Source organism: Aythya ferina, assembly GCF_964211825.1.
Source record: "Aythya ferina genome assembly, chromosome: 6".
NCBI classification, from domain to species: domain Eukaryota; kingdom Metazoa; phylum Chordata; class Aves; order Anseriformes; family Anatidae; genus Aythya; species Aythya ferina.
In genome coordinates, this window is record NC_140303.1 from 8,663,748 (window position 1) to 8,691,109 (window position 27,362).

General features: G+C 41.7%; 1 protein-coding gene across 4 annotated transcripts in view; it reads left to right on the forward strand.

Moving 5' to 3' along the window:
- Positions 1–15,898: 15,898 nt before the first annotated feature.
- NCKAP1 (NCK associated protein 1) overlaps positions 15,899–27,362 on the forward strand; it is a 59,368-nt gene continuing 47,904 nt past the window's right edge. For 2 of the 4 annotated variants that reach the window (XM_084524696.1, XM_084524697.1), the window contains exons 1-2: positions 15,900–16,119; positions 27,058–27,168. In XM_084524696.1, coding sequence (XP_084380822.1) covers positions 16,012–16,119; positions 27,058–27,168 — 219 coding nt within the window. In that variant the 5' untranslated portion in view covers positions 15,900–16,011. Of the gene's footprint in view, positions 16,120–25,923; positions 25,942–27,057; positions 27,169–27,362 lie in introns of all 4 variants that reach the window. The other 2 variants (XM_084524695.1, XM_084524694.1) reach the window with 2 other exon arrangements.

Consider the following 27,362-nt stretch of genomic DNA (forward strand, 5'->3'; position numbering starts at 1 on the left):
AGACAAAGGTAACACAGGTGCCAAACAGAAGGCTCCAGGACTAAACATAGCTTTCAGCAATCATTTTCTACAACTAAATTTACACTCAGAATACAAGCAGGAGGTTTTGTAATGTTCTGCACAATAGATCTGTATTTAGTAGTCTCTCTGAAAGTGGTCTGTGGCTTACAGCAGTTCAAACAATGAGATAGAAGATCATTCATTTTTTAGCAAGGTCTACTGATTAATTTTGATGAAATAGATCAGCTGTAAGCAATGGGGACTGTGGGTTAGGCCAGGAATTACACAGTAGTTCATGGCTATATTTAAGTTGCATTGGCTTGCTACAGCTGCCCTTGAGAAGTGGTGAAAGAACAACAACTGTGGGGTATCCCACAAGAATGCAGAGAGCCTCTTATGTCAGGAATTTTGGCAAGGCCTCAGCAAAATCTCCTTGCAGTCTAAACTCAGGAACCTGCCGCTGGAGTAGCACGGCTCTAGGATGTGTCTTATAATTGACTTCTGCACCATACAAGTATGGGGTATGTTGTGTAAGAGTCTGCAAGATCAAACTGTAACAGAACTGTAAGATGTTTATGATTAAAATTTAATAATACATTTGTATATTGTTCCTTGACATCTGAGGAAGAGTCTGCAATATGTGTGGGTACAGAAAAGGAGCTGATTCCAAAGTATCTCATTCCAAAGTACCTCACTCTCATTCAAAACTTTTGTTCCCCAGGGGTTGTTGTTGGGGCCTATCCTCTTTAACATATTTATTGATGATTTGGATGAGGGAATTGAGTGCACCCTCAGTAAATTTGCAGATGACACCAAGCTGGTTGGAAGTGTCTATCTGCCAGAGGGTAAGAAGGCTCTGCAGAGGGACCTGGACAGGTTGGCTCAATGGGCAGAGGCCAAGGGGATGAGGTTCAATGTGGCTAAGTGCCGGGTCATGCATGTTGGTCACAACAACCCCATGCAATGCTACAGACTTGGGGTAGAGTGGCTGGAAAGCTGTGCACAGGAAAAGGACCTGGGGGTGTTGGTCAATGCTCACCTGAACATGAGCCAGCAGTGTGCCCAGGTGGCCAAGAAGGCAAACGGCATCCTGGCCTATATCAGGAATCGTGTAACCAGCAGGGCAAAAAAGGTGATCATCCCCCCATACTCTGCTCTGGTGAGGCCGCACCTTGAGTACTTTGTTCAGTTTTGGGCCCCTCACTACCAGAAGGACATCGAGGCCCTGGAACCTGTCCAGAGAAAGGATGTGAAGCTGGTGAAGGGCCTGGAACAGAAGTCCTGTGAGGGGCAGCTGAGGGTACTAGGGGTGTTTGGTCTGGAGAAGAAGAGGCTCAGGGGAGACCTTATTGCTCTCTGCCACTACCTGAAAGGTAGCGGGGAGCTGGCGGTCAGCCTCTTCCCTCAGATAACTAGTGATAGGGCTAGACAGAATGGCTTCAAGTTGCACCAGGAGAGGTTTAGGCTGGAAATTAGGAGACGTTTCTTCTCAGAAAGAGCACTCAGGCCTTGGAATGGGTTGCCCAGGGAGGTGGTGGCATCACCGTCCCTGGGGGTGTTCAAGGAAAGTTTGGATGTGGTGCTTAGGGACGTGGTTTATTGGGTGACATTGGTAGTAGGGTGAGGTGATCCTGGAGGTCTTTACTGACCTTAATGATTCTATGATTTCGTGATCTTCTGCCAGGAATGGTTGTCATTGCTATAACTACCTTAGCCACCAGGCGTCACTACTGGACATAAAATCTGCACTATTTTTATCTATGTGAAAAGCAAATATTCGGCAAATATTTAATAAGGAACTCGTATATTAATTATTAGTGTGTCAACATTGTAAGCATTAGGTAGAGACTGTATATTGACAAACAATTTTTTGTCATGCAGGCATTTACATGCTGCTGTCAAGTTGTTCATGCTCTGCATTGCAAGATGAAAGGAAAGCTGATTGTGAGATTAGAGTTTAAAATTGGGATCTCAGTCCATTCTTTTTTTGCATGCTTTTCTGAAGATAAAAGAATTCTCTAAAGATATGTCAGGAGTTGGATACTGTCTCTACTTAACTGCATTAATGGTATTGCTGAATCTTCAGTTTTCGAATAAGCTACCTACCAATGCATATGCAGTAGAGTTTGAAGTTGTCTTTAAGTTCACGGTTCTTCTGTTTTCTGTCAAGAAATTCAACAGAACCTGCTCTAGTAGTTATCAACTGTTACAGAAAACAGCTTGTACACATTCAGAAAGCCCATATGACAATATGTATCATCTCTCTGTTGTATTCACTTCCTTCCACTATTCATTTTGGCCTAGATACTGCTCTTACTCATCCATGCAAAAGAGCCAGCTTCTATCTGAAATGATAATCAGAGATTCCAGATAGCTGACTTTGAGAAACCAGTCTTGTACTCTAAAGAATGTGTACGGCAGAGAGTTGAACTTGATTGCAAAATGCACCAAAATTTGAACATAGATTGCATATATCAATAACTTAACTGAAGCAGAGAATCAAACCATAACTCATATGCTAGTTATTTCAAACTGAGGTAACCAGATGACTTTGAGGACTGTTGTAAGAGAAATGAGACACCCCCCTCCCAAAAAAATATATATACATGTATAATTATAGATAGATAGATAGCTCCTATCTAACTAATAATACAAGCTTCTGATGCACTCTGGAACTTTAATAGCAGAAAATAAATGAGAAGTTGAAAATAACTGTGTGTACCAGTTGGTCACGGGGTGACTGTGAGTCATGACTGCACTGTGGTGATGAGAAAGGCAAGCGTGACCGTAGAATGCATCAAGATATAATTGAAGTAGATAGAGGGGAAATGATAATGCTATTGTATGAAGTTCTGTAAGCCTTTTCTGAGATGCATTGTGCTGCTTGGGGATGACCATATTTTAAAAGGATATATGAAACAAGTGCACGGAATAGCTTAAATTGCTCTGTATTTGTTGGACACTTGACAAAGCACTCAGTGGTACAGTGACCTCTTGGGACAGGCAGCTCATGTCCATACTAACCTGAGCAGCAGTAGCCCCCTGGCATAATAGGAATTTCCCCACCATTTGTGCCACTGCACACACCAGCACTTCTAGCAATGACTTCCCTGCTTCATACACTCCAGGATGGTGTGCCTCACACAGTGCAGAGGCCCTAATCTGGTGCAGAGTCTCAGTTTCAGCTTTGCAAAGTTGTCAGGTCACAGTGCCTACTCTTGCTGCCCTTCCTATCGCTGAAGAAAGTAGCAGTTTGGAGTAACAAGGTCAGGATTGTTCACACCCGAAGCAGAAGGACAAGATGACACATGGGAGGGTGTCTAGTGGATGACAGAGGAAATGCTTTTTTTCCTTCTAGAAAAAAAAAAAAAATCACATTTCCCTTTGGAGTTGTTTGTTTTGGTACATGTCTGCATCCCATACCATATCCCTCATGTAGAGAGGTTTTAACTGAGATGACTGCTCATTTGTTCTCATCCATTTGTTTTCTTTTTTAAGACTTGTCATGACTAGAGGTGTATCTACATCCATGAAAAAGGCATGAGACAAAGCAGGCATGAAAAGAATTTTCTGGAAGAAAACAGGGTACCAACAAAGCGTCAGTGATGTTATTGGAGAATGACCTGTCCCCATCTTGCTAAGGCAGGTAATGACAGGACAAGGGGGAATGGTTTTAAACTAACAGAGGGTAGATTTAGATTAGATTTTAGGAAGAAATTCTTCACTCAGAGGGTGGTGAGGCCCTGGCACAGGCTGCCCAAGAGAAACTTTGGATGCCCCATCCCTGAAGGTGTTCAAGGCCAGGTTGGAGGAGGCCCTGGGCAACCTGATCTAGTGGTGGGTGGTGTTCCTGATCATGGCAGGGGGGTTGGAACTGGATGGTCTTTAAGGTACCTTCCAACCCGAGCCATTCTATGATTCTGTGATAGTGGGTGTTTTGTTTTGTTTTGGGTTGGGTTGGTTGGTTGTTGTTTCTTTCTTTCTTTCTTTCTTTCTTTCTTTCTTTCTTTCTTTCTTTCTTTCTTTCTTTCTTTTTCTTTTGTTTTTTTCCCCTAGGAACATAGGAAGAAGGGGTAAGGGCAGGGGTGGGTTGGTAAGTATATGGCATTTAAATATTGCCATAGTAGTTGACCTAAAGAGGGAAAGTCATGGGTAGCCAAACTGTGCTGAAGGCTCTGTGCAGAAATTTAGCAGAAATTACCAGGGCATTCCTGCATGTTCCCTACTGCTGCAGTTACACATACGGTGACCTGCTTGTCAGTGAGTTAAGCTTCAGTGTGTTTGTTTCCAGATATCTGGCTCTGTCTGTTTGTAATGCATTAGAAGCACTAGATGCCATTGGCCAAACAATGCCCAGTTGCCTGTGCTTGGGAATGGGGTGAGACCAGAAGTAGTGGGAGCCTTCTTGAAACTTCTTTGTGCTTTGTTTCTGCGTATCTGTGGTGCTTATTTACTGCTACAGAGGGTTTCAAACTGTAGGGGGTAATATATATCTGAAGCACACATGTAGTATATCCCCTTTTCTGATTCCCTTTAACATGCGTGTATAAATCAAAACATCTGTTAAAACTATGCTTCTGGAATATGCTATGTCATTGTTGACCAGCTTTACTTACATATCTCTTTTTTTTTTTTTTAGGTGAAAACAGAGGATGGATATTGGTCAGTCTGGGAAAGGCAGCCAACTCCTCAAATCTTTGAGCTGTTTGTCACCCAGGGTGCCAAGCTGGTGATCTGGCTCCAAAAATGCACATATGAAAGCCCAGTTCATGCCACAGAAAACTGCAGACAACTAGGGGCCTTTGTTCCTAATAATCTTGGCAGATCTGTTGACCTGCTCCGAACGCTACCTTCTGTCTATGGACTGGAGGTAGGCGGTTTATATTATTTATTCAAGCAGTACTGTTTGCTGGTTCCTATAACACTAGCCTGAACCAATGGTGTTCCCAGTTGGATATCTTCTCCTATTGCTGCAGGGAATTTCCCCCAGAAGCAAAGCTGTGCCTCTAACCAGGCATGGCCCTACAAACACTTATCAAGGCATTCCTCTCTGCTCTCACCACACTTTGTGAGCAATCCATGCAAATGAGCAGGCTGATTCACTGATCTAAAGATGTGTATTTTTATAATGTGTCAGAAATTGTGCTGAATAATGAGCACTGGGGAACAGGGTAGACTCCAGAGCTGAAAAGTTTAAGCCATATCCCTGGGGACGTGTTGGTGTGAGGAAGCTCTGGCACAACTAATTTCTGTATAAAATAAGTAGAATCTGAATTCCATTCCCATTTGCACTCGATTTTCTGTTTTTCAGAAGCTCTTCATCTTGCTTCAGTGCAGTCATTTGTGAGCTAAGATAGACAAAGAAATATACAGAGATACAGGGGCTGTGCGAGCTCATTAGTAGTGACACATAGTTTCTCAGGGGAAGAGGCAGTCTGTTAGGTAGCAGGGAAAGGGGAGACTACAAAAACATGAGTTACTTTAACAGAAATGTCCACATACAAAATGCTTTCCATCCATACTCCCTGCTCCACAAATGAGTGATGGCTGACTATACAGTTAGCACAGACTGTCAGTCACTAGGGCAGTTGTTCTCCGCTGCTTGTGTTACTGTATTTTAAGAATGCCTTCACTTAAGAAACAGTGACTTTATAAAAGATAATTTTGCAGTAAGGCCTGAAAAGAACATGCAGGGTTCGGGGCTTTCACCAAGAGAAGAGAAAAAACGAGCTTTTCAGGAGAAATAATGTTAACATCAGTGAACTTCTGCAATGTTTTCAAGTCCTTTGAAAAACATATCATAGTTTTCCTTCTCCAGTCAGATAAATATATGTATAATTTTTCAATAGCTGATCATTAGACCATTCGCAATTTGTTGTTCTACCAGAACACTCAAAAGAGCAACGTCTATGCTGCAGCTCAGGTTCTAGCAGCCTGCTTCTGCATAAAAGCAATTAATCTTTTTCCTAACCTTGTTTCAGTACAGTTTTATTTCAGTGGTCATTTAAAGACACAAGAGTTACTTAAGAACAAAAGTTCCCCAAACTTTCTCTTGCAGCAAAGGCCAAGCCTACAGCCTGGAAACTTGAAATTAAAGAAGATCAACTCAAAGTTAATTTCACAACTGTTGTAGCATCTTATGTGTAGGTTTTGCTTACGTGTAGTTCCATAAGCATAATAAAATATTCAGATTTGTACAAGGATGCATTACAAGTTTTTCTAGCTTCAGAGCTCAAGAGGGAAATCATTACAGCTTCTGGTTGTATTTGATGCCAGGATCAAAAACCAAATGTAGTAAGAGAATTATTTTGTAGATTAGCTTTGTAAGACATGGAAGTAGGACCTGTTCCCACTCTTCACCGTGAAGATATGTCTTCTGTAAGTGGGGGTTAAGGTGAAATGGAACATACATGAGTATAGCATCTTACTTCCTGTTAAAAAAATAAATAAAATCAGAGAACGTTTTCCCAGCATACCCTTTTCTTGCCATAACATACTGCTAATATTGCATTGTGCTTGTATGTTCATGTGTGGGAAGAAGCTCCCTGCAGGCAGGGAAGGAAAACAAAGCTATCTGTGCCCTATCTCATTCTACATCTATAGCTTGATCCTGCCAGAGCAGAGCTTCCTAATAACTTCTGTCCCGCTAACAAGAAGAAATCTAATTTGTCTTTCCCTCTCAAAATACAAATATGTTCAGGCAGGAGTAGGCCTACGTTATTCCTTCAAATTCCTGCACACAAATTAAGCTAAGTGAGCCTTTACAACAGAATTGCAAAAGTCTGCATAGGTTCAGAAAGTGATGGACGCATTCAGATAAGAGCAGATCTACAGCTATTACATGCAAGATGGTGTCTCTGGCTCACAAAGTCCCAGAGCCACAAATTGCTGGGAATCTGTGAGTATATTCTGCAGAAGCACAGGTAATGCACTTTGTTCTCACGCTTCCCCAGGGCACCGTTCTTTAGCCACAGGTTAGATACAGGACACTGAGGATGGACGGACTTAGGATCTGAGGAAGTTCACATGTTCCAATCTTCTTCCTTGTCAAGTGAATAATGAAAATGAATATGATTAACATTACAAAGCTGAACATTTTCATAAATTCACGTAATATTTTAATTACATAAACCCCCTTACCCCAGAGATTATATCCGTGAACTCTAAGGGAATAGAAATCACAGATGATGGAGTAAAGCCCTTCTAGTCAATACTGTTTATGGGATAAAAAAAACATCATAACTAAGTTCGTAACATGGTATTACTTGTGTCAGCAAAGAAAGTAATGCTGCTGGGATTTATTTTCATTATGGGGACTGAGATAGATGTATCTATCAATATTTTGGTGATAGCTGAAACTATTTGAAAACCATGGCTTCAAAGAAGCTAAGAGAAGTGATAACTTAAAGGAAAGACACTTCTAGAAAAAGAGGCTAGATTCTGGAATACACACATGCACACAATCTGAAAAAATATATATATTTTTTTTTGCTATACTGCACTGTCAAAGAATGACCCAGATTGACCTAAGAGGTCTCCTACAGTGTATTTAATATTTTCCTTTTATTCTTTAATAAGCAGACAGGTTGAAAGGTTCCGTTAAAAAAAAAAAAAAAAAACTGCCTTCTTTTTTCTTTTCAGAAAAGAAAAAGTACAGAATCATTTTGCTTCAATTCAAAAGTTACTCCTAACTTTATCTTATTCAGTCATGACAGGAAAGTAACAAAAGGCTTCCATTCTGTTCGCTCATAATAAATAAATAAATAAATAAATAAATAAAGACTATTTTTTTTTACATTCTAGATGAGATAGCAATATTTTCTGATTTACTTTGGAAAAAAACAACAACAACAACAACAACAACATGTAAATCATTTAGACTTAGACTTATGGTAGAAAATTACAAATTTCGAATTCAATAGGGATACATTTAAATTAATGTACTACGTTGATAACATCTTAATTACGAATGGTTCTTACCTTTGGGACTGTCTTGTCAGAGCAAGTCATGATGAGCTTTTCCCTTTCTTCCTGTTTCCCCCACATCTTTTAACCACATTTTCAAAATCACCAAAAGAATCGCTGAATTACATTGTTCTTGAATGTGAAAGAAATCCATTCAGATTTGGTTGGCAGGACAAGCATCCTACCAAAAAGGCTGTTTGATATTTTAAGTACCAGTCACTGGCTTTTTTTTTTTTTTTTTTTTTTTTTTTGTGAGTAGCATTTAGAGTTCTTGGCTTTGCCTTAATTTCAAAACTTCCCAATTTTTCCAAAGATTGAATAGCTGTTTTCTGTCCAACCCTAAACAATGAGCTTCATTAATTCAAGTAGATGAAATCTCTGCTGCTGGTGTGCTAATGACATCCCTTATTACGGAAACATAATTCAAAAAGTTGAACCTCAACAAGAAGCTATTTGTGATGCTGGCACTATCTATAAAAGGACAGGATTTTTATTGATTAGAGATAATACTTGTTTGTGAGTAGTGCATACTAGACCATTAACAGTTCTGTTATCAATGTCATGAAATATTAAAAAAGCAAAAACAAAAATCTGGAAGATACATAGAGGTGAGTTATACCTGTAAGCCAAACTTTTTTTTTTTTCAGACATGTTTAAAGGTATTCAGGGGAACTTATGTTTAAAAAAATAACTAAAAAAATCAAACAAAATGTGACAAATCCTGAAATTTTTATCACCAAAGAAGAAATGTATGTGAAATATTCTAAATGCAGTAGAAATAGTCTATCTAAGGAGATCCAGTAGAAATAGTTGGTATAGATCTTAATGATCATTTTTTATACTTCCTTAAAATTGTTTGTATTGTTTCACATTCTGCTTGATCACTCTTATTACATAAATTGAAAATAAAATAAAAATACACAAATTAGTTGTTTAAGTAACCTACACAACCAGATTCTTTGATATCTAGTCCTCTACTTCAGTGAAAGCAATCATGCAGTGTTTCCCTAGAGAATCAAAGCATTAGGAAATAAGTAGTTTTGAAGTACTTATGTTCCCTGTAGTAAAGTTATCATACCTGGTTTCCCTATAAGCAACATCTTCTGCATCTTATTTCAAGGAATTCAACAAACTAGCCTGTTTGAACAGCAAATATTAAGATGCCAGTTCATTCCATCTGTGTTTCAAGTGATCCGAATTTGAAGTGATGATCACGTAATTTTATCGTAGCGATCTTAATAATCACTGAACTTTAGATCTGAGCTAAAATTATTTGAAGCATGAGCACTCCTTAGTGTTCACAGCCCTATCCTGTCGAGCTGCCCTTCTCCACACATATGGATTCACACTGCATACTAGAGATACACTTTTGTCATATCTATCACAATATTGCTTCCACTTCTGTTTTGAGTTGTATATTTCTGTGTTGTGTGAAACAAGTGTTATGTTTTCTATACCCTCAAGTGATTCATATTTTTGTCAAATCAAGAAAACATTACAGATGGAGATGTAGAGGATAACTGTAGTAGTTTTTTCAATTTTTTTTTTCCCAGCTTGATGCTAGCTCATGGGTGTGACAATTTGGGTGATGCTGGTGTCACCCCCCACTAGCTTTCTTCTCTCCACACGCTTTTTTTTTTTTTTTACTATAAAAATCTACTGTTGGATTGTTCTGTTATATTCAAACCTAAAACTTTTTAGCTTGATTTTTACTATAGCTGGTATTCAAGGTCCCCACTTGTCGGTAGACATGATTCCTAGCAACAGTGAGGGATAAGCCTTCCTTCTTTGGCTGTTCCCTGACTAAAATTTTCCACCCCTAAATGTAAAGTTTAATATATCACTTTTTTTTTCTCAATCTTTGGATAGACCATAAAAGCTATTGTATTTAAAGGTATATATGCTATTCCCCAGCATTCTCTTGGGGGAAGGGGTGAGACAAAGAAATCCATAAGAGGTTATTTTTGTACAGTTATAACTGCAGCCACACGTTAGTCCCTGGTGCTACCCCATTTGTCTAGGACACAGTCTGAAGAAAGTAGGTCAGAGCACGTGAGTTTCTATGTGCCTACCAGAGAAGGCTCTGTAGGTAGAGCAAGATACTGGAAAAAGTCTGTGGGGCCAGCAGGAGCCCCACAGTTTTTGTGTGCAGGACCACCTTGATGGGTCCTGTTTGCTGGCAGATGTGTTCCAGCAGCAACCCATTACTTTCTGACCACATCCCAGTTTCAAAGGGGATGGAGATCATTCCTTGCACACTGATCACTTGTGACTTACTCTAGTCAGTGACCAGTTAATGTAGGCTAACTCATCTTTATGGTAAAGATTTGCAGGCACATTAGGCATTGTCTCTATTTGGTAGCTGCACAGACACTTCAGAGATTGCTGATGGTTCATCTTTACTTCTCAGCCTATAAGGAAACTGCAAATAAATCTGCTTTCTGCTTTAGGTAGACTCCTAATCCAGTGCCCTTTCTGATTTCAGTCCTTACCAGGGTGTATTTAAACCTGGTGATGTAACCTCTGCCTAGAAACCTAACTTAAGGTCTACGCCCATGTCAGATTAGGGCTTTAATTTAGTTGGGTGACTCATTCTGACAGGCTTCCTGGGCTTTACTTGATAGTCAGAGAGAAAACTCTTTAATCCATTTGTTCAATGGGTTCTGCAAGAGCCAACTGTAGCCCTAGCTCTGAAACCATACAATTAGATCTAAGCTAGCACTTTGATCCCACCTTTGTTCTAAAGTGGCCAGCACTTCATGCTGAAACAAGCCAAATCCTAGCCCACCAAAACTTTCTAAGTTCCTTCTGTTTAGCCATACTGGTAGCTCACAGATAACAACTTTCTTCCTGCTGTCGGAGACTTCTGTAGGCACCAGGCTGACATTGATTTGCCAATTATTACTGGTGTATCAAGGACCTGGGACACGCTGAGAACGCTCTCTCAGACGTTGATAACAACCTGCTTCTCTACTGATTAAGGCTCATTGGCATAGTGTAGGACTAGATGTTCTGGAGTAGGCTCATTATACTTGTCCTTCCAGTATGAGCAGAAGGGCTCATGCATTCTCAAACCGGCAGGTTTCTTCATTAGATAACAGCTGTTACAGTATTCTTCACCTGTTTCAAACCAGCTTTGCACACCTTTCGTGTCCTCCACATCCAATGTTTAAGTTATTTTCTTTAGAATTCAAACTCCCAGCGTATCCTGAGCAACTGCTGTATGTCACATACCAGCTCAGCTATTAGGACTTACTGAGATGTGCACAAAACTGAGCAAGGAGCAGACAATGCTCAGATGTTAATGGCAGAATAAATTAAAATAATGTCCAAATACTTCTCAAGAGAAGAAAAAAGAAGACATGGAAAATTGCAGACATGGTAGCTTCCTGACAGTTTAAATAATGAAAAAAGGTTGAGATTCATTAAGGAAACCGTAGATTGAAATATAACAAATCTGTGTCAGCTTGATTTAGTGAGGACGATAGGTCTTTTGAACCTGTTGCCCCTCTGCACAAAAGCCTGTTCAATAGCATTTGTTCCATGCTATTTATTATTTTTACAGGTGATCTAAAGAACGTTATAGACTTTGTATGGTACAGTTTTCATCCTGTTTGCCTTTTAGTGCAAGATTAACTATGCAATAAATATTTGCTATTACTAACCAATAAATACTATGACATAAACTAAATAATTGGGAGTACACTGGTGATTGTTTAAAAATTCTAGTCAGCCAGTTCAAATAACAGTTTGGCTTTGTTTTGATTTCTGTTTGAAAAGGAAATACTGAACAAAATGAGTCTATGTAAGAATTGCTCCTTGAGTTCTGTTGGCCAAATTGGCAGAAGCCTTGCAGTGGACCGTGCTAGATCACTTGCCATCAGTTCCTTATGGCCGCCATTTCACGGTGTTCATGGAGTCATGAATAGTCCCCAAGTCAGAAGTTTAATCAGGAATAAAGTGCAGACAGGAAAGGAAATATATAGAGAAATATAAGTTGGAAGATTGGCAAGAACCTAGGTGACAATCCTGTCTGCTCCGCAGTAATGAATTGCCCATTGCATATTTTAAAGTTGCAGTGCTAGAAGAGTATGCATACAATTTACATACTTTGCAAAACACCAGCTGGAGTTGCTGCATGTGGAGCTACTTGGCTTGTGGCGATTCTCTTTCTAAAGTTCTCAGACAACATTTTCATTACTGTCTGAAAGCCCCATAGTGAATTGCACTGTTAAACACTGGACTGAACTGAAGGTTGGCTTTAAAAGGACCAGAGCTGAGCCCAAAACAAATCTAAAATGTTATTTGAAACACCCTAAATTTGTCATTTTGTAATATAGAAAGCCATTTGAATGTTAATCATTAATCAAATGTCAAGCAAATAGTTGTGTTTTAAAAATAATTGTGTAAAGCCTTTTTTTTTCCCCCTTCCCTTCATTTAATTTTGCCACACCTGTAAGAGCTATGCTGTTACTGACAAAGCTTGTATTTCCACTTTATTGTTATGCTTGTTGCTAGACTGGTGAACCCAGATTGTACGATGCAGACATGTTTTTATAATCCAATAAGCAATAGATCCTCCTGCTGAAAACCTATACCTAGGCCAGCAGCTTCTACATTAAGTTCCAGCAAAAGTGGTATGACAATATGCACAGCCACTAAAAGCAATGACAAATTTATTTTGACTGCTTAAGTGTATATAATCACATTAACTAAGTTTGATCTCGGGAACATCTGCTTTCTGTAGCTGTGATTTCTCCATTCGCATATAGCGAAGGTTTCTGAGCTGTTTTTCTTTCTGATGCAGTTTCTGTGAAATGTAACTTTTCAGTTACATCCTGTGGTCCCTAAGAGATGTGCACATTTTCTCCCTCTAATAAGCAGCGGAGTGTTTCGAAGCAAAAGGGAAAAATGCATGCTTTGTAGTTCCAAACTTGACACCAGTCCTGACACTGATTAGCAAGATGCTGCCAATTATGTGATCAGCAACATCTTGCGTCTGCGTGGGCAGTAACATCTTCTGTCACTGAGTTCTGAACTTGCCTTTCACATCTTCCTCTGAGCAGAGTTTAGACACACCTCCTGCTTCTAATCAGGTCTCAGCACCTTGCTGATACCTCTGATACCTTTGCTGAAAAAAAACTTGTTTTGCTGAGGGTTGTAAAGGACAGTATGTACTTGAAAAGAGCTGGTCTACTTGGTCAGGCTTCACTTAAAGAGACGCTTTTTCATTTTAAAGTATCTGCTTAAATATCAATAGAAAATCAGTAAAAGTCCAACAAACCATGTTACAGTGGTAATTTAATCATAGATATGTACAGCTACAAGATAGTAAAATTTCCGTGTAAGTATGAGAGATTGTTGCTTGCTGGTGCTGATCCCTTCCCTATTCTGATATACAGTATGTTTTCAAGTAATGCAGCTAACTCAGCGTCATTTGCATTAAAAATTATAGCAACCAGGGGTGCTCTCTATAATAGGATTTTGTAAATAGCCTCATGAATAGCGTGGGAGTTTAAAACCAGGATGCTCTGCCATTAGTACAAAGGAGAAAGAGTCAGTCATTATTTCCTTCTCTGCCTCAGCCTGTTGTTATCTTTGCAGCAGGGAGAGCAATTGTGATTGCTTTCATGTTGAAAACTATGTTAGTAGTTACAGGGAGCTTGAAAGCTCTCCAGCAAGCTCAGTAAGCACAAACCTTATCAAAACCAAGTGACCTGGTCTCCATCATAATCCATAGCTTTTCTACTCATTTCAGAGAGAGAAAGGTTGGGATATTAGAGCACAGATGATTTAATATGACACCCAAAAACTCACAATGAACTGTCACGATGTTACTGTCATTCTACTTGCTAGGCTATATATAAATGACATATTCTGTGACTGTTATTTTTTGAAACTACCAGAAGACTGAATATGGCTCAGAAATAATTGAATACAGAATTAAAAATTGGCTGCTACTTGTTTTAGCTGCAGATGAGGAAAGAAAAATGCACTCAGCAATAGTATTTCTTATTTTGCAGTGCAACTACATGGGAAACATCTTTATTGTAACTAGAAATAGTAATATATATATATATATATTTTTTAATGAATTCAGGATCGAAGGAAGAATCCTTCTGCAAAAATATTACTACAGATATTTCATTAAACATTTTGACATTACATGGCATTTTATGCTTTATTTGAAGACTGATTTGAATGCTTGTGATGTTTTCAATAGGCCCCAGTACTGAAAGGTCAGGTCTAACCCAATTAATCAGTACAGCATTGTTGCTAGGTATTCCCAACTCTTGGACACAAAGCTGGGACAGAAAATTATCTGATAAAGGCCAAAAAATGAGTCAATAGCAGGCTTAAGATTGGAACTCTAAGTTCTTGCTTCCTGGTTTCATTCTGAATCATAAATTATCTTGTAACTGCTAAAAAGAAGGTCAGCAACAATTTAATTACATTTAGGCTTCTCGCGTTCATTTCTACGCTTTCTAAAATCTATTTGTTTAAAACTGCTGAAAGACTGAGGTAATCTGATTCTGATTTATAACGTAAAAATACAAACTGAAAATTAAACATAAGTATTAACATATATACATATATATATAAAGCACAGATGGTGGTGCAATTATTTAAAAAAATTAGATTAAAAGGTTAATTCTGAAGCTTCTCTCCCATAAACTAGGTTAGGGAGCCCTTCGTGCCAGCTGGCTGTGCTGGCTGCTCAGCAGAGCCCAGTCTCAGAGCCAGTATCAGCGGGGCTGGCAGTGAGGGGTAGGTCCCACGGAGGCCTCTCACTGGCATTCACAGCATGGGAACCTCACTCGTACTTCAAATATATGCTTTTAACTCTCATGGCTTCGAGAGTAAAAATAGTCGGGATGTGACTCATCTAATTGGTGAAATGGCATCTCTATGAATTTGCTGCGTGGCAATCGAGAGCCATGGCTCAGAGAAAGGGCCCGAGCCTCCTCCATTTCAGAGAACTGCCAACGTGTGGGCTGGCTGGGTCTGGGGCGGCCACGCTGTGTTCAGTTTTGAGCCCTTCAGTATCAGAAGGACATTGAGGCCCTGCAGCACGTCCAGAGAAGGGCTATGAAGCTGGTGAAGGGCCTGGAGCACAAGTCCTGTGAGGAGCGGCTGAGGGAGCTGGGGGGGTTTGGTCTGGAGAAGAGGAGGCTCAGGGGAGACCTTACTGATAATCTTCCTAAAGGAAGGTGTGGGGAGCTGGGGTCAGCCTCTTCTCACAAGCAACTAGCAATAGGACTGGAAGGAATGGTCTCAAGGTGCACTTGGGGAGGTTTAGGTTGGAAATGAGGAGACATTTCCTCTCAGAAAGAGCAGTCAGATATTGGGATGGGTTGCCCAGGGAGGTGGTGGCGTCACCATCCCTGAGGGTGTTCAAGGAGAGGTTGGACGTGGCGCTTAGGGACATGGTCTCGTGGGTGACATTGGTGGTAGGGTGGGGGTTGGACCAGATGATCCTGGAGGTGTTTTCCAATGTGATTCTTTGCACTTTGTCCCTGCCTGCAGGTGCCTCGCAGGTGCATTTGTGTGGGACCACACAGAGCATAGGAGTTGCAACTGGGACAGCGCCCGGCACACAACGCCCTCCTGCGCCTCAGCGCTGGCTTTCGGGTGGCTAAGGGCGGTGAAGCACCGCTCATTAGGAGCTCTGGAGAACATTCTGCACTGCCCTGAGGTGCGACATGGAGCTGTGACACAAACGCGGCCCCACGGCCCTGACACCAAACCCCACGGCGAGCGAGCTCGGGGGGCGGGCAGGGGGCGCCTCTCGCAGCGCCTCCGCCGCCGGGCCGCAGGGGGCGGCCGAGAGCGGCGCCGCGTGACGAGAGAGGCAGCGAGCGAGGCCGGGGAGAGGAGGAGGAGGAGGAGGAAGGAGAGGAGGAAGAGGAAGAGGAGGAGGCGGCGGCAGCAGCAGCGCCGGGCCGGCGGCCGCGCCACGGCGGGGCTGGGAGCGGTGTCGGCGCTGCGGGCAGGGGCAGAGCAGGACCAGCAGGACCAGGACCAGGAGCAGCAGCAGCAGCAGCGATGTCGCGCTCGGTGCTGCAGCCGAGCCAGCAGAAGCTGGCGGAGAAGCTGACCATCCTCAACGACCGGGGCGTCGGCATGCTCACCCGCCTCTACAACATCAAGAAGGTGCGGGGGGCCCCGCCGGGGGGGAGGGGAAGGAGGACGAGGAGGAGGAGGAGGAGGAAGAAGAGGATGAGGAAGGAGGAGGAGGAGGAGGAGGAGGAGGGGGCGGCGGCGCGGCCTAGCCTGGGGCAGGGCAGGGCGGGGAGGGGAGGCCCGGGCGCGGTGCCCTGGCGCTGGGCAGCCCCGGAGCGCAGGGCCCGGAGCCCCCCAGGCGGCGGCGCGGGGCCTAGGCCCGGCCCCGGGCCCCGTGGCGGCGGCGGCTGCGGCGGGCGGGGGCTGCGGGTGCGGAGAGTGCGGCCCCGCCGGGGGGGCGAAGGAGACTCCAGAGCCAAATGGGCCTCGGGGCAGGCCCCGAGCTGGGCACAGGCTGCCCCCCGGCCTGGGGAGCCCCAGGCAGCGGGATGGTGGGACTCCAGCTGGTGCTGCCGTGAGAAGAAGTAGGGTTGTGCTGTTCCCAACTCGGCGCTAACCCAAAGCGATCCCTTCAGTTTGGGGCGCTGAGGTGTTTCTGCAGATCCGCGCTGGCATAAATCAGCTGTTCCCAGTAAAATATTGCTAACTGATACCTTCCAGGAATAGAAATGAGGTTCCTCGTAGCTTGCAGTTTTTCATGTTGGACGACTGCAGCGACTTATTAATGGTAACGATTCCCTATTCATGGGGAGAAACATCAAAATGTTGAAGTCGCTCTTGTGTGTATTTGTTGTGCTCCAAGAGAAATGTCAGCTGAAAAAAAAGCCCAGCCCAGTGGAATTTTGCCTGAGTGAGGCCCTCGGCCGGCGTGGCTGTGCTTTGTGGGAAGAAGGCTGGAAAAGAGGCAGGAGAAGGCAGACCCTGTGCCATATAGCTGTGTTTGGAAAACTGTAAGTGCAGGCTCTGTTTGATTACTGGTTTGGGAGCGCTTACGGTGCCTGGTCCGGTGCCCACAGGCAGGTTTCCGCTGCCGTGTTTGGCTGACAGAGCCCTGCGCAGGTTTGTCCATATGGAAGCTCTGCCAGTGCCGGTGAAGTGATGCGAGTGGAAGGGCTCTCAGTGTGGGAGCGTCAGCACTGGAGGTGACAGCAGTTTTTCCTGCAAATGCCATGAACCGAGTCCAAAACTGCTTGGGTCTTGCATACGCAGATGGGAGGCACGTCCAAGCAGCTCAGTTACTGCGGGACGTACAGCTTGGCAAATCTGGAGCTGCCCCACGTACAGCACTGCGTATTCAAATGGTGGTTTGAGATCCAAGTAGTTATTTTCTTGAGCTGCAGTAAACACTGCATGACAGTGCTAGCTGGCTGGCTCTAGTGGTGAGACCTAGAAGTCTTAAGATTGGTAATTGTTTTATTTCTTGGGAGACCAGCTTCAGCGTAGCTGGCTTCCTGCAGCACTTTCTTCTTTTCCTCTTTTTTTTCCCCACTTTTACCCTTTTTGAAAGCAGTTGATTTCAAAACTGCTGGTTAAGGTTTCCGTAGTTTCTCCACAGAAGACAATATCGAAACTCAAGTTAGTAGAGAACTACACAATATGTGGTATTGCGGTTAAAGGAAATGGTTAAGACTCTTTTTAGTAAGAGGAAGTGAGAGGTGAAGCCTTACAGATTGCTGTAGATGCTGTCTAGGGAGCAGAGATTTTTAAAGGGTTGTGAATTTTCTTGACTGCTGGAAAATTTTTCTTCCCGGGGAATTACAGAAATTGTTAAAAGCAGTTAGAAACTTGATATTTATACTTCCTTTTCCTATAAAGAATTCAGATCTCATTTTGCTTATAACTGTTGATTGCTCATCGTTTCCTGTTTGCTGACCTCCTGTGCTGTTGTTGTCTTCTGAAATAGTTCAGTTTGTTTTTAAGACAGAGTGTCTGAAGGCATGACTTTCTGCCTCTTTGAGAGTGGCATGGAAAATATGAGATGTAGAGTTGCTGAAGTAATAGTGGATGATGAGACTAAATTCCTGCTTGACCTGCATGGAGGTGCATTTTTTTATTTTTTATTTTTTTTAAGGATGACACTTTGCTGGTTGCTTTCCGCTGTCTTTAGCTGCCCTTTGTACTGGGACCTGAATTTGAAAATGGTATTTTTGCAATTTCTCTCCTGTTTTGCTCCTTCTGGTTTTAAAGTATATAAAATCTTCATTTATACAGGCTAACAGTTGTATTATCACTCGTGCTGTTGAGCCCTCAACTAAATGCCTGTAAATCACACTCAGTTGTTTTTTGTGCCATCGTGCCTCGGGTGAAGCTTGAATTTTGTTGTTACCTGTCAGAGCAGACAGACCATGTTGGTAGGCTTTGTGTAACGCTGCCAGTACTGTGAAGTGAGTGTGTTGTTCAAGAGTGGTTGCAGAGAAATAATCTTATTTTCTATGAGTCAGGGTTTGCTTGTTTATAAACTATGTGGATAACAGAAAGGATTTGCAATAAGAGATTTCGTGTTAAGATACCTGAGCCACACAGACTTAGAGCAAATCAAGAGAGCGTGATTGTGATGAATGTCAGCAGGATGTCACGCTACTGTGAACTGTTCAGGATAAAAGTTATGGTTTTGAATTATTTACCGTATGTGTTAATCAAAAATGATGAGTCTGTTACTTAGTGTTAATTGCTTTGCTAGCAGTGTTGTTCTGTTATTTATAATACAGGTTTTAACTTCTGTGCAATTTTTTTTTTCTTAAGAAAAAAGTCATTAGTACAAGATTCACAACTCTCACGATCACATAGCATCTGCAAAATGGGACTTTGCAACAGACTCCTAGATACAAACTGCAAAACCAAACCTAACTAACAGGTAAAGAAGAGAAAAAATATTTGCAAGGGCTTTAATTGCCCTTATCTTTACCATTCTAAACCAAAACATAGTAGAAGAGCCTCTTAAGTGATAGGTGGCAGAGCATGGAGAAATTTCCAGTCTGCAGAGCTCTGAAGTCCAGAAGGGTGTAGGGCTAGATCACTTTTTTGACACCGGGCTCTGTGCGGGAGTGCAGAGCTTGGAGCTTAAAGGCGAAGCTCACTGACAGTCTTGTTCTGGACCGTGGGGTTGGTGTTGGAAGGAACAGATTGTCTTCAGGCTTCAGGAAGTGACTTGGGTGGGGCAGTGTTGTTCTTAGTGCGACAGATACTAGCGGTTCCGTGGAGGTTGAGATGGCAGCGTGTGTTGGTCCAATTGCATCTGTAATCGTAGAGGAATGGTCCTGCCCGGCTGCTAGTATGAGGAGAAAGCCTCAAGCATGATCGATCCTGGTGAAGCAAAAAAGCTAATTGCTTTGGTCAGGAAGCAAAAACAAACTGGTGGTATCGTGTCACAGTTTTTTTTCAGATTTAAAATTCAGTCTCTCCTATGACGAACAGGCTGAACAGCCCCAGCTCTCTCAGCCTAAGAAGAGAAGGCTCCGTGGAGACCTCACTGCAGCTTTTCAATACTTAAGGGGGTTATAAAGAAGATTGAGAAAAACTTTTTGCTCGTTCAGATAATGACAGGACAAGGGGGAATGGTTTTACAGTAAAAGAGGGGAGATTTAGATTAGAGTTTAGGAGGAAATTCTTCGCTTGGAGCATGGTGAGGCCCTGGCACAGGCTGCCCAGTGAAGCCGTGGATGCCCCATCCCTGGAGGTGTTCAAGGCCAGGTTAGATGAGGCCCTGAGCAACCTGACCTAGTTGGTGTCCTGCCCATGGCAGGGAGTTGGAACCAGATGGGCTTTAAGGTACCTTTCAGCCTGAGCCATTCTAGGACTTTGTAAGGAAGCAATGATACTTCTTAATACAATATAAAAATACCTAATTGACTCTTCTCAAATATACAGAAAGAAATCCAGAGGGGCTTATCCTCTTGCATCACTTACAGATGCCCCCAGTCACCTCGCATTCTTTCTTTGTTTAGGAATATGAATGTTACCTGCCCACCGTCCCCCCCAGCTGCTGTTCATGTGCCCTGCATTGTGCTGACACAAAAGCAAATCCAGTTGTAGTTGCAGGAGGTTTTTAAGATGGTCTGCAGAGGAGATGCAGCTGACAGTTCTTAACAATTCCTGCTCTAGAGTCCAAATGGACCAGGCGTGCCCATTGTCTAGTTTTCCTTTTTAGAGTCTTACTTGATAAATTACATTTAAGGGAAGTTTTGTGGCAGTGAAACTCCTCTTAATTTTTTTTCTTTGCATCTCACCTGCCCTGTAGTTGATTAATAGACCCAAGTGCTTATTGAAACAGGTGCTATGAACAGAAGAAGATATGAGTTTACCATGTACAGACAGTGCCAAACCAAGTGTATTTCTTTCATCGGTGAGGTGGCAGGTTGCTCCAGTAAGGACAACTAACTGGGTAGGTATTTTACACATTGACCTTAGCGAGGCCGCTGACATTACCTCATCTGATTGTTCGTAAGAACAATCTAAGGAAACAGAGCCCGGGTGAAATCGGAATAATGAAAGCAGATGGGCAACCATATTAGGGAGTGGTTGCGGAGATCCCCTCGTCGGACTGCAGTCCAGCAGGCCTCGCTGGGCTGTCCCCTAGCTCTGCTCCAGCCAGGCTCTGCGTTAACAGCCTAGGTGATGAAGCCAGCCTGCTCATTAACTTTGCAGGTAGGAAACTGGCAGGAGCTGCAGAAGTAATGAAAAATGTAATTAGAATTCAGTTCCAGCCTACCAAATCATAGGTATGCTCTAACGAATTTTGGAGGTGGCTGAGCAAGTGTGATTGTAACTTATTTTGTGCTTACTGAAATGTAAAATGGAAGATGAGCAGTAATGAGGCAGTAAGCCTGCAGAAAGTAGTTGGGAGAAGTTCGGGTAAACTTCAGCCAAGTAGGCTGAATTGCAAAAAATAAGGGGAGATTCTGGAAATGTATGAGTAGGTATGTGGCATGCATGAAGACTCATCTGAAAAGTATGTGATTCAACACGCTCTGAAGTATGTGATTCAACATGCTCTTCAAGAGAGATGTGGACAAAATGCAGAAAGTGCAAAGAAGAACAAGGATGATCAGAGATGCAGACAATCTGATCCCTTAAAATACAAACAAACAAAAAAGGGGGGGATTTTTTTTGAAAAGTAGATCATGATTACTGCAGATTTTTAAGTACTTAACACTTCTGGAAGGAGAAGGGAAATAACCTGTCCAAGTCAGTTCTCTCAATGAAGTTCTCTGGATTAAATTGTAGCAAGAAAAGTGCAGATTACATTTTAGAACTTCCTGATGATCGAGTTAGTTAAATAATGGCCGAGGCTGTCTGAGGATGTTTTGGAATATAGTCCATTGGAGACCTGTAAGTAAAGATGTAGCAGGTATCTCCCAGGAGCAACAGAGGTACAGCTGATCCTGCGTTGGAACAGGAAAGTAGGGTAGGCAATTTTTTGAGGTCTCTTCTAGCCTGGTTTCTTCTGGCTTCATGTGAGTTGGATCTCTGAGTACAGAGATACCGGAATTCAAATTGAAGTATATGCTGTGGGGTGAAAGTGCAGTATCCTTCAAACTCTGAACCTTTGTGTGTGAAAATGAAAGAGCCATTACATTTATAATAACTTTGAGCCATGTTTTGGGTAAGTTCAAGGCCCATATATATGTCCTGAAATGAGGTAAGTGGAGCCTTTCCCCTGTATTCCAGATCCTAGTTGGATCACAGGAGCAGCACAGACGAAATGTACAGAATAGGTTCGCATTTTGTATGAGCACCATTTATGTAACTGCAGATGCAAGGAACTGAATTTACTTGGTACAAGATTACCCAAGTGATACTAGATTAGGACAGTTAAGTTTTAGCCATCAAAATAAACTATAATAATTTGTCTCTGTGTGACCAGTTAATTTTCACATCTTCTTTCATAGCTGTTAAAAGGGACAAGGCTTCATTCACAAGGCTTATCTGGGACAAGCCTCTGTATTATTAAACTCAGGCTTCCACAAAACCTAAAATACAACAAAGTGTCTGTGGCAGGATTCATCAGCAATGTTAAAGCAAACGTAGTGTGAACTGTTTCCTAATGTGTTCAGCATTCAAAGCAGCTCTTCATCGATTATTCACCTCTCTGTGCTCAATAGTTTGTCTTTTTCAAAATTAGAGATTGTCGGGTGGTAATCTCATTACTTTTAAATGCATGACAGAAATGGAGAATAAATAATACGTCCCAGCTTGCAGAAACAACGTTTTTTGATGAACCCGTCTCTGAATACTTCTTTGCCATGTGTTAGTATAATTTTGTAGGATGCAGGGCCACAAACCAGGCATTCAAGCTTACAGATAAATTTTAGGGTAAAGTCTTTAATGTCAGCAGCTAGTACAAGGGGAGAATGGTTTTACTGCACATGCCTTTCCTGTGTGTCAAGGGAATGTGCTGTAGTAAGCTGTAAATGGTTCACACAGGAGTTTTTCCTTTTTTAATGCTAGAAATCTTAGTGTATTTCTATTTTCTAATGAAAGTTATTAGCTTGGGGATGGGAGGCTGTCTTTTTTTTCTTGCTATCACAGAAATTCTGTCTATTTGCTGCTAAAATTTGCAGTGTTTTTTAATGCAGATTCACTCAAATGAAAATTGAAGGTGGGGTGATTTGCTGACTAAGATTCCTTCGGTGTCTGTTGCCACCAGGGGAAAGAACTGTGCTCAGGAGTATTCTACCTCAAGTCTGCAGTTACACTCAAATCGAGTTCTCTTAAAGTAACAAAACCATGTTCAACTGCTGCAAAATACAACTTGTTCTATGATTGTCTTCTGATGCTGACAGCTTGTAGGATGAAAAATAGCAAATACCAATTCAAATGATAGCTCTTTGCTGCCCTGTTTCTCTCTTTTTTTTTTTTTTTTTTTCAGGCAACAACCCTGCTAATTATTTGGAATAGATTGGCTTTAGCACTAAAAAGAAAGGTATGAAAGCGATTTGCACATGACAGGAGTTTAGGCCTTTTTTATTCATGGAGTAACTCAGGTGTGTCTCCTATGCTCTTATGTGAGCACATGTCACAGGTCTATGCAAAAAAGGCAGGAACAAAGCTCATTTTTTTTGCAATGCAATTTTGTACCCGTACGCTGTGCCATGCCCCTGGCTTTGGCCGATTGCCTGAACATAAGCCTAATTTGTGTGATACCAGCTTGCTTCGTATAAGAATTTTATTGCTGGATCTTTTATCATCCTTGTCCAGCACCCTCTGTCCTCAACAAGGAAGTGAAATGTTGGGCTTTGCTTTTTGCAGTGGTAACTCTAACACTATTGGGGCAAAAGATCTCTTTGGGATGCCTCTTAAAGTAGGTGTGCTGTGGTCCAGGGGCAGCTGGACTGGATTCTGGGCCATTCTTTAGGGACTGCTTACCTTAAATGGAGAACTTAGGCATGTTTTTGTTGGTGGGTGCTTCCTTGTAAGGTGCCTCTTAGAGAGGGCCACCTAGAAAGTGAAGCTTTGTGGTGGTCTTCGTTTTCCAAGTGACAATTGCATAGAAGAACCCGAATAGCCCCAATGCTGTTTAATAATAATAATACCTTGCATTCCTGAGAGAGGAATAATAATATCCTAATTTGATAGAAATCCAGTGTCTGAGTCCTTTTTTTAAAAAATAAATAAATAAATATGTAGATCAGTCTTAATGGTAGCTTTGCATTGTCTTTTTTTTTTTTTTTTTTTTTTTTTTTTTTACCATAACTGCTTGGCAGCTGTTGAATAATGTGCAAAAGGATTTGGAGATGGCTGCGGGGAGATTCTGAGCGTGCAGTATTTCGGGGCTGGAATCCCAGAGCTTCTGGGAGCTGTAAGCCGTGAATGTTGCACCACCAAGACCATCTCAACTCCTGGATTTCTTTTTAATGCTCAGACATGTAGCCATTCTGTTGCTTTTAAAAAAGATAAGAAATGGAAAAAAAAAAAGTTATTGCAGCCCACGTGTGGGAAGAAGTGATTTCTGAGGCTGACTGAGAATGAGCGTTGAATGTCGGTGCAGTATTCCTGCTGTACTGCTGGAGATCTGCGTGTGGCAAAGTGATTTTTGTGTGTCACACCACAGCGTGCCTGCCTATTGCAGTACTGACAAGGGGTTTGTGTTAATAAAAGCAAAACCCACCTTTCTTATCTGCATTCTACCCACGACCACTGCCCTCAATGTCTTTATTCTTTCGACAGTGCAAATCTGTGGTTAGGCGCCTTACCACGCTTCCGTGCTCGTGCAGAAAAGTCCGTCCTCTAGGACAGGGGATTGTCTTTTCATGCCCTTCTGCCTTCTGGAGTGAACTGTCCTGAGCATGAGCCTTGTAGGTCTGTGTGCAGTTTAGGAAAGGTTTGGCTTATACAGACTTCACAAGCCATATTGAATGCAGGTAACAGCATGGATGGAAAATGTATGGATGAAAGAAAGCTGGTAATCAAAGAAGTAAGCAGAGGTGTTAGAAGTGGGCTGAGCTGCTAGAACAGCCCGCGTGGGTAGGCTCGCCCAGCTTCCTGCAGGTGCAGCTGGGGCAAACAATACTGCAGCCTGCTGTCTGGCAGAAGGCTGCTTTCTGCTCTGTGGGTTAATCTTGCATAGCTGAGTACTGGAGGAAGAACTGTGGTTGCTCTAAGTGTGATGCTAGCAAACACACGATGGAAAGGGAAAAAAGCTGTCTCACATATTCGGATGTATTTAGGGGGTTGTCACTTAGGGTCTGGATAATATTGGTCATTACAAAGAACCGAGTTCCTGAAACCTTGTTGAGGATGTTGGGTGTCAGTATTTTCAGATACTTGTTTCCGTGTGAATACTCTGCATGCAAGGGCCTGGACAGGATGTCATTTCTAGAGTAGTGAACCTTTGATTTATAGGAGGAAAGCACATCTGCTGCTAGGAAGGAATAAGAAATAGTGTATGTAGAAGTAATGTTGGAATTCTGGCTGAAAAGTGTAGGAAGTCAGCGATGGCAAGATGAACATTTTTCATCTCCTATATGAGAGCAAGCACATTCAAATGGGAACACAGGTATGTGTTGTCTGCTAAGCTCTTTTCTTAGTTCGTAATACTTCTTTTGGCAGAGAGAGTTACACAGTGTGTGGCAAAGCTGGTGAATTGCATTCATCTGACACAGCTTTTGAGAAACCCATGACGTCTAATTAATTAAGACTTTATTGAAGAGCGAGTTGTTTAATTTTTGCGACCTATTTATAGTATAATCTTTACTTTAGAAACTGTGTCAAGACTTTAAAGCGTGTATAGAAAAGTCCCGTGGCACACATTGTTTGCTCTTGTAAGAACGTGGGAGCAACTATTTCATATCTAGTCAATGATGAACATTGCTGAATTTGTTATAAATTCCTCTTGGAGTGTTATGGATGTAACTTCTAACAAAATTTAGTATTTTTGGCGGGAAAAAAATAGCAAATGTGAGAATTTGGGTATCAGAGTAGAACATTAGCATATATTTTAATGGTCATGTACTGCAGGCAGGAGTTTTAGAAACTTAAAATAATGACTCTTTTGTTTTTTGTTTTTTTTTTCTTGGCTACCGTTTCTTTTTCAGGTATGTAAAACTTCACTGAGTTTCTCTCCTTTTTCCCCCTGTAGATGCATGTGATGTTTAACTCCTTTTTTCTCTCCCTACCTGAACTTAAGTTTGGAAGTACTGTTAGCAGTTACATGTTTCAGCATATACTCAGAGCCTTGTGCAATAGTAACTAATAAGTACATGTAAATGTGTTTGTGAGTACCAAAATAATCGCTATCCAGTAGAAAGTGTGCAGTCTATAGTAACAGACGGTCTGAATGTTCTCTTGGATGTAGGTAATAGTGTATTAGTTCACTTAAGTGTAACGTATTTTAGAGTTTAAGAGTCATTTGTTTATATGTAATTTTTCTCTCTTTTTATTACAATGCTTTCCCAGCAAGGACAAGTTTGGAAGGTTTGCAAAGCTTTTCACCTTCCCTTTGCCCGCTTGCCCGCTTTCAGAATCGGTCTCATACTCCATGACTTCTGTCTCTACGGTCTGCAACTCAGCCATAGAAATCGATGTGGAAAGTTTAAATGAGCTGCCATTTGAGTTCACTATGTTGCGTAGAAACGCCTAGCATGTAATTTAGTTTTGCATGAGACACTGAACTTCTTTGCAAATCCCTCTGAGGACTATAAAGCTGAACACACATTTGAGAGAAAATACAATTTGAGCACCAATTTTGTTAGGTTAATAATGCTGCTTTTAAGTATGTTTCTCCCAACTGAAGCAAACAGCATGGCTTGTTAGGGTAGTTGAGAATAAATAGAGTGTCTGACAGCATGCACCGCAGCTGGCAAAAGTAGGTTCTTCATCAGTTGCTTGTTCACTGAACCTGTTCTTCGGATATGTCCGTGTAGGCTCTTTAAAAGACTTGACATTTAGTTGTGACTTCTGTTCAAATCGAAATTTAATGAAATTTCTCGAGTGCTGCTTTTAAAGCACAGCTTATGCTTCTGTAGGAATAAAGGGAATGAGCAAAACATTAGTTCCTACTTTAAGGAAATAGGGCATTTTAGGCAACTACCGGTGGTTTTATTATGGGATGGAAAGCTCTCTTGCAGTTAACAATTTAAAGAAAAATTAAATGCAGACTGGTGGTGGGGCTTTTTAGTTTTGTTTCACAAAGGATAGTCCTCCACAGATGATGAAATGATTGAATTTTCTAACAGTTTATTAACTCCAGATGAATGAATACAACACTACCTCAAACCAGGAATAGCAGTAAAAAGAAAACGTTTTTTTTTTCTTTCTTTTAGGATTGAGTTTTTTTCCCTCACTGCTGTTCTGCACTAACTGCTTTGATACTTCCATGCATCTTTTTCAGTAGAAGAGCATCTCTGTACTGTTTCCCATTGCATATTTCAGCTGTGACAGTCCCTGCACTTTGCCTCTCATTATCACCTGCTCACTTAAAACAGAACAAAACAAAATCTTTCTAGTTTGTCTTCAGATTTACAACTATCACTTTACTTCAGATGGATGATTGTGTATTTTTACTTCATTTTGTATTGTATTTTCTTATAGGCATGTGGTGACCCCAAAGCCAAACCATCCTATCTTATTGACAAAAACCTGGAATCTGCTGTCAAATTCATAGTCAGGAAGTTTCCAGCAGTAGAAACACGCAACAACAATGTAAGTAACTAAATGGCTATACAAATCCTATTCTTTTTGGTACTGTTCAACATATGTTGCTTGGATCTTAGAGGTTTTGTGTGTTCTTTGAAAACATCTGACGCCGACAGTCATACTTGGAATACAGTTGTTGATTCAAATGCCCAACAGTTGCTGATTTGGATGTCTGACAAGATACTATAGAATGAATTAAC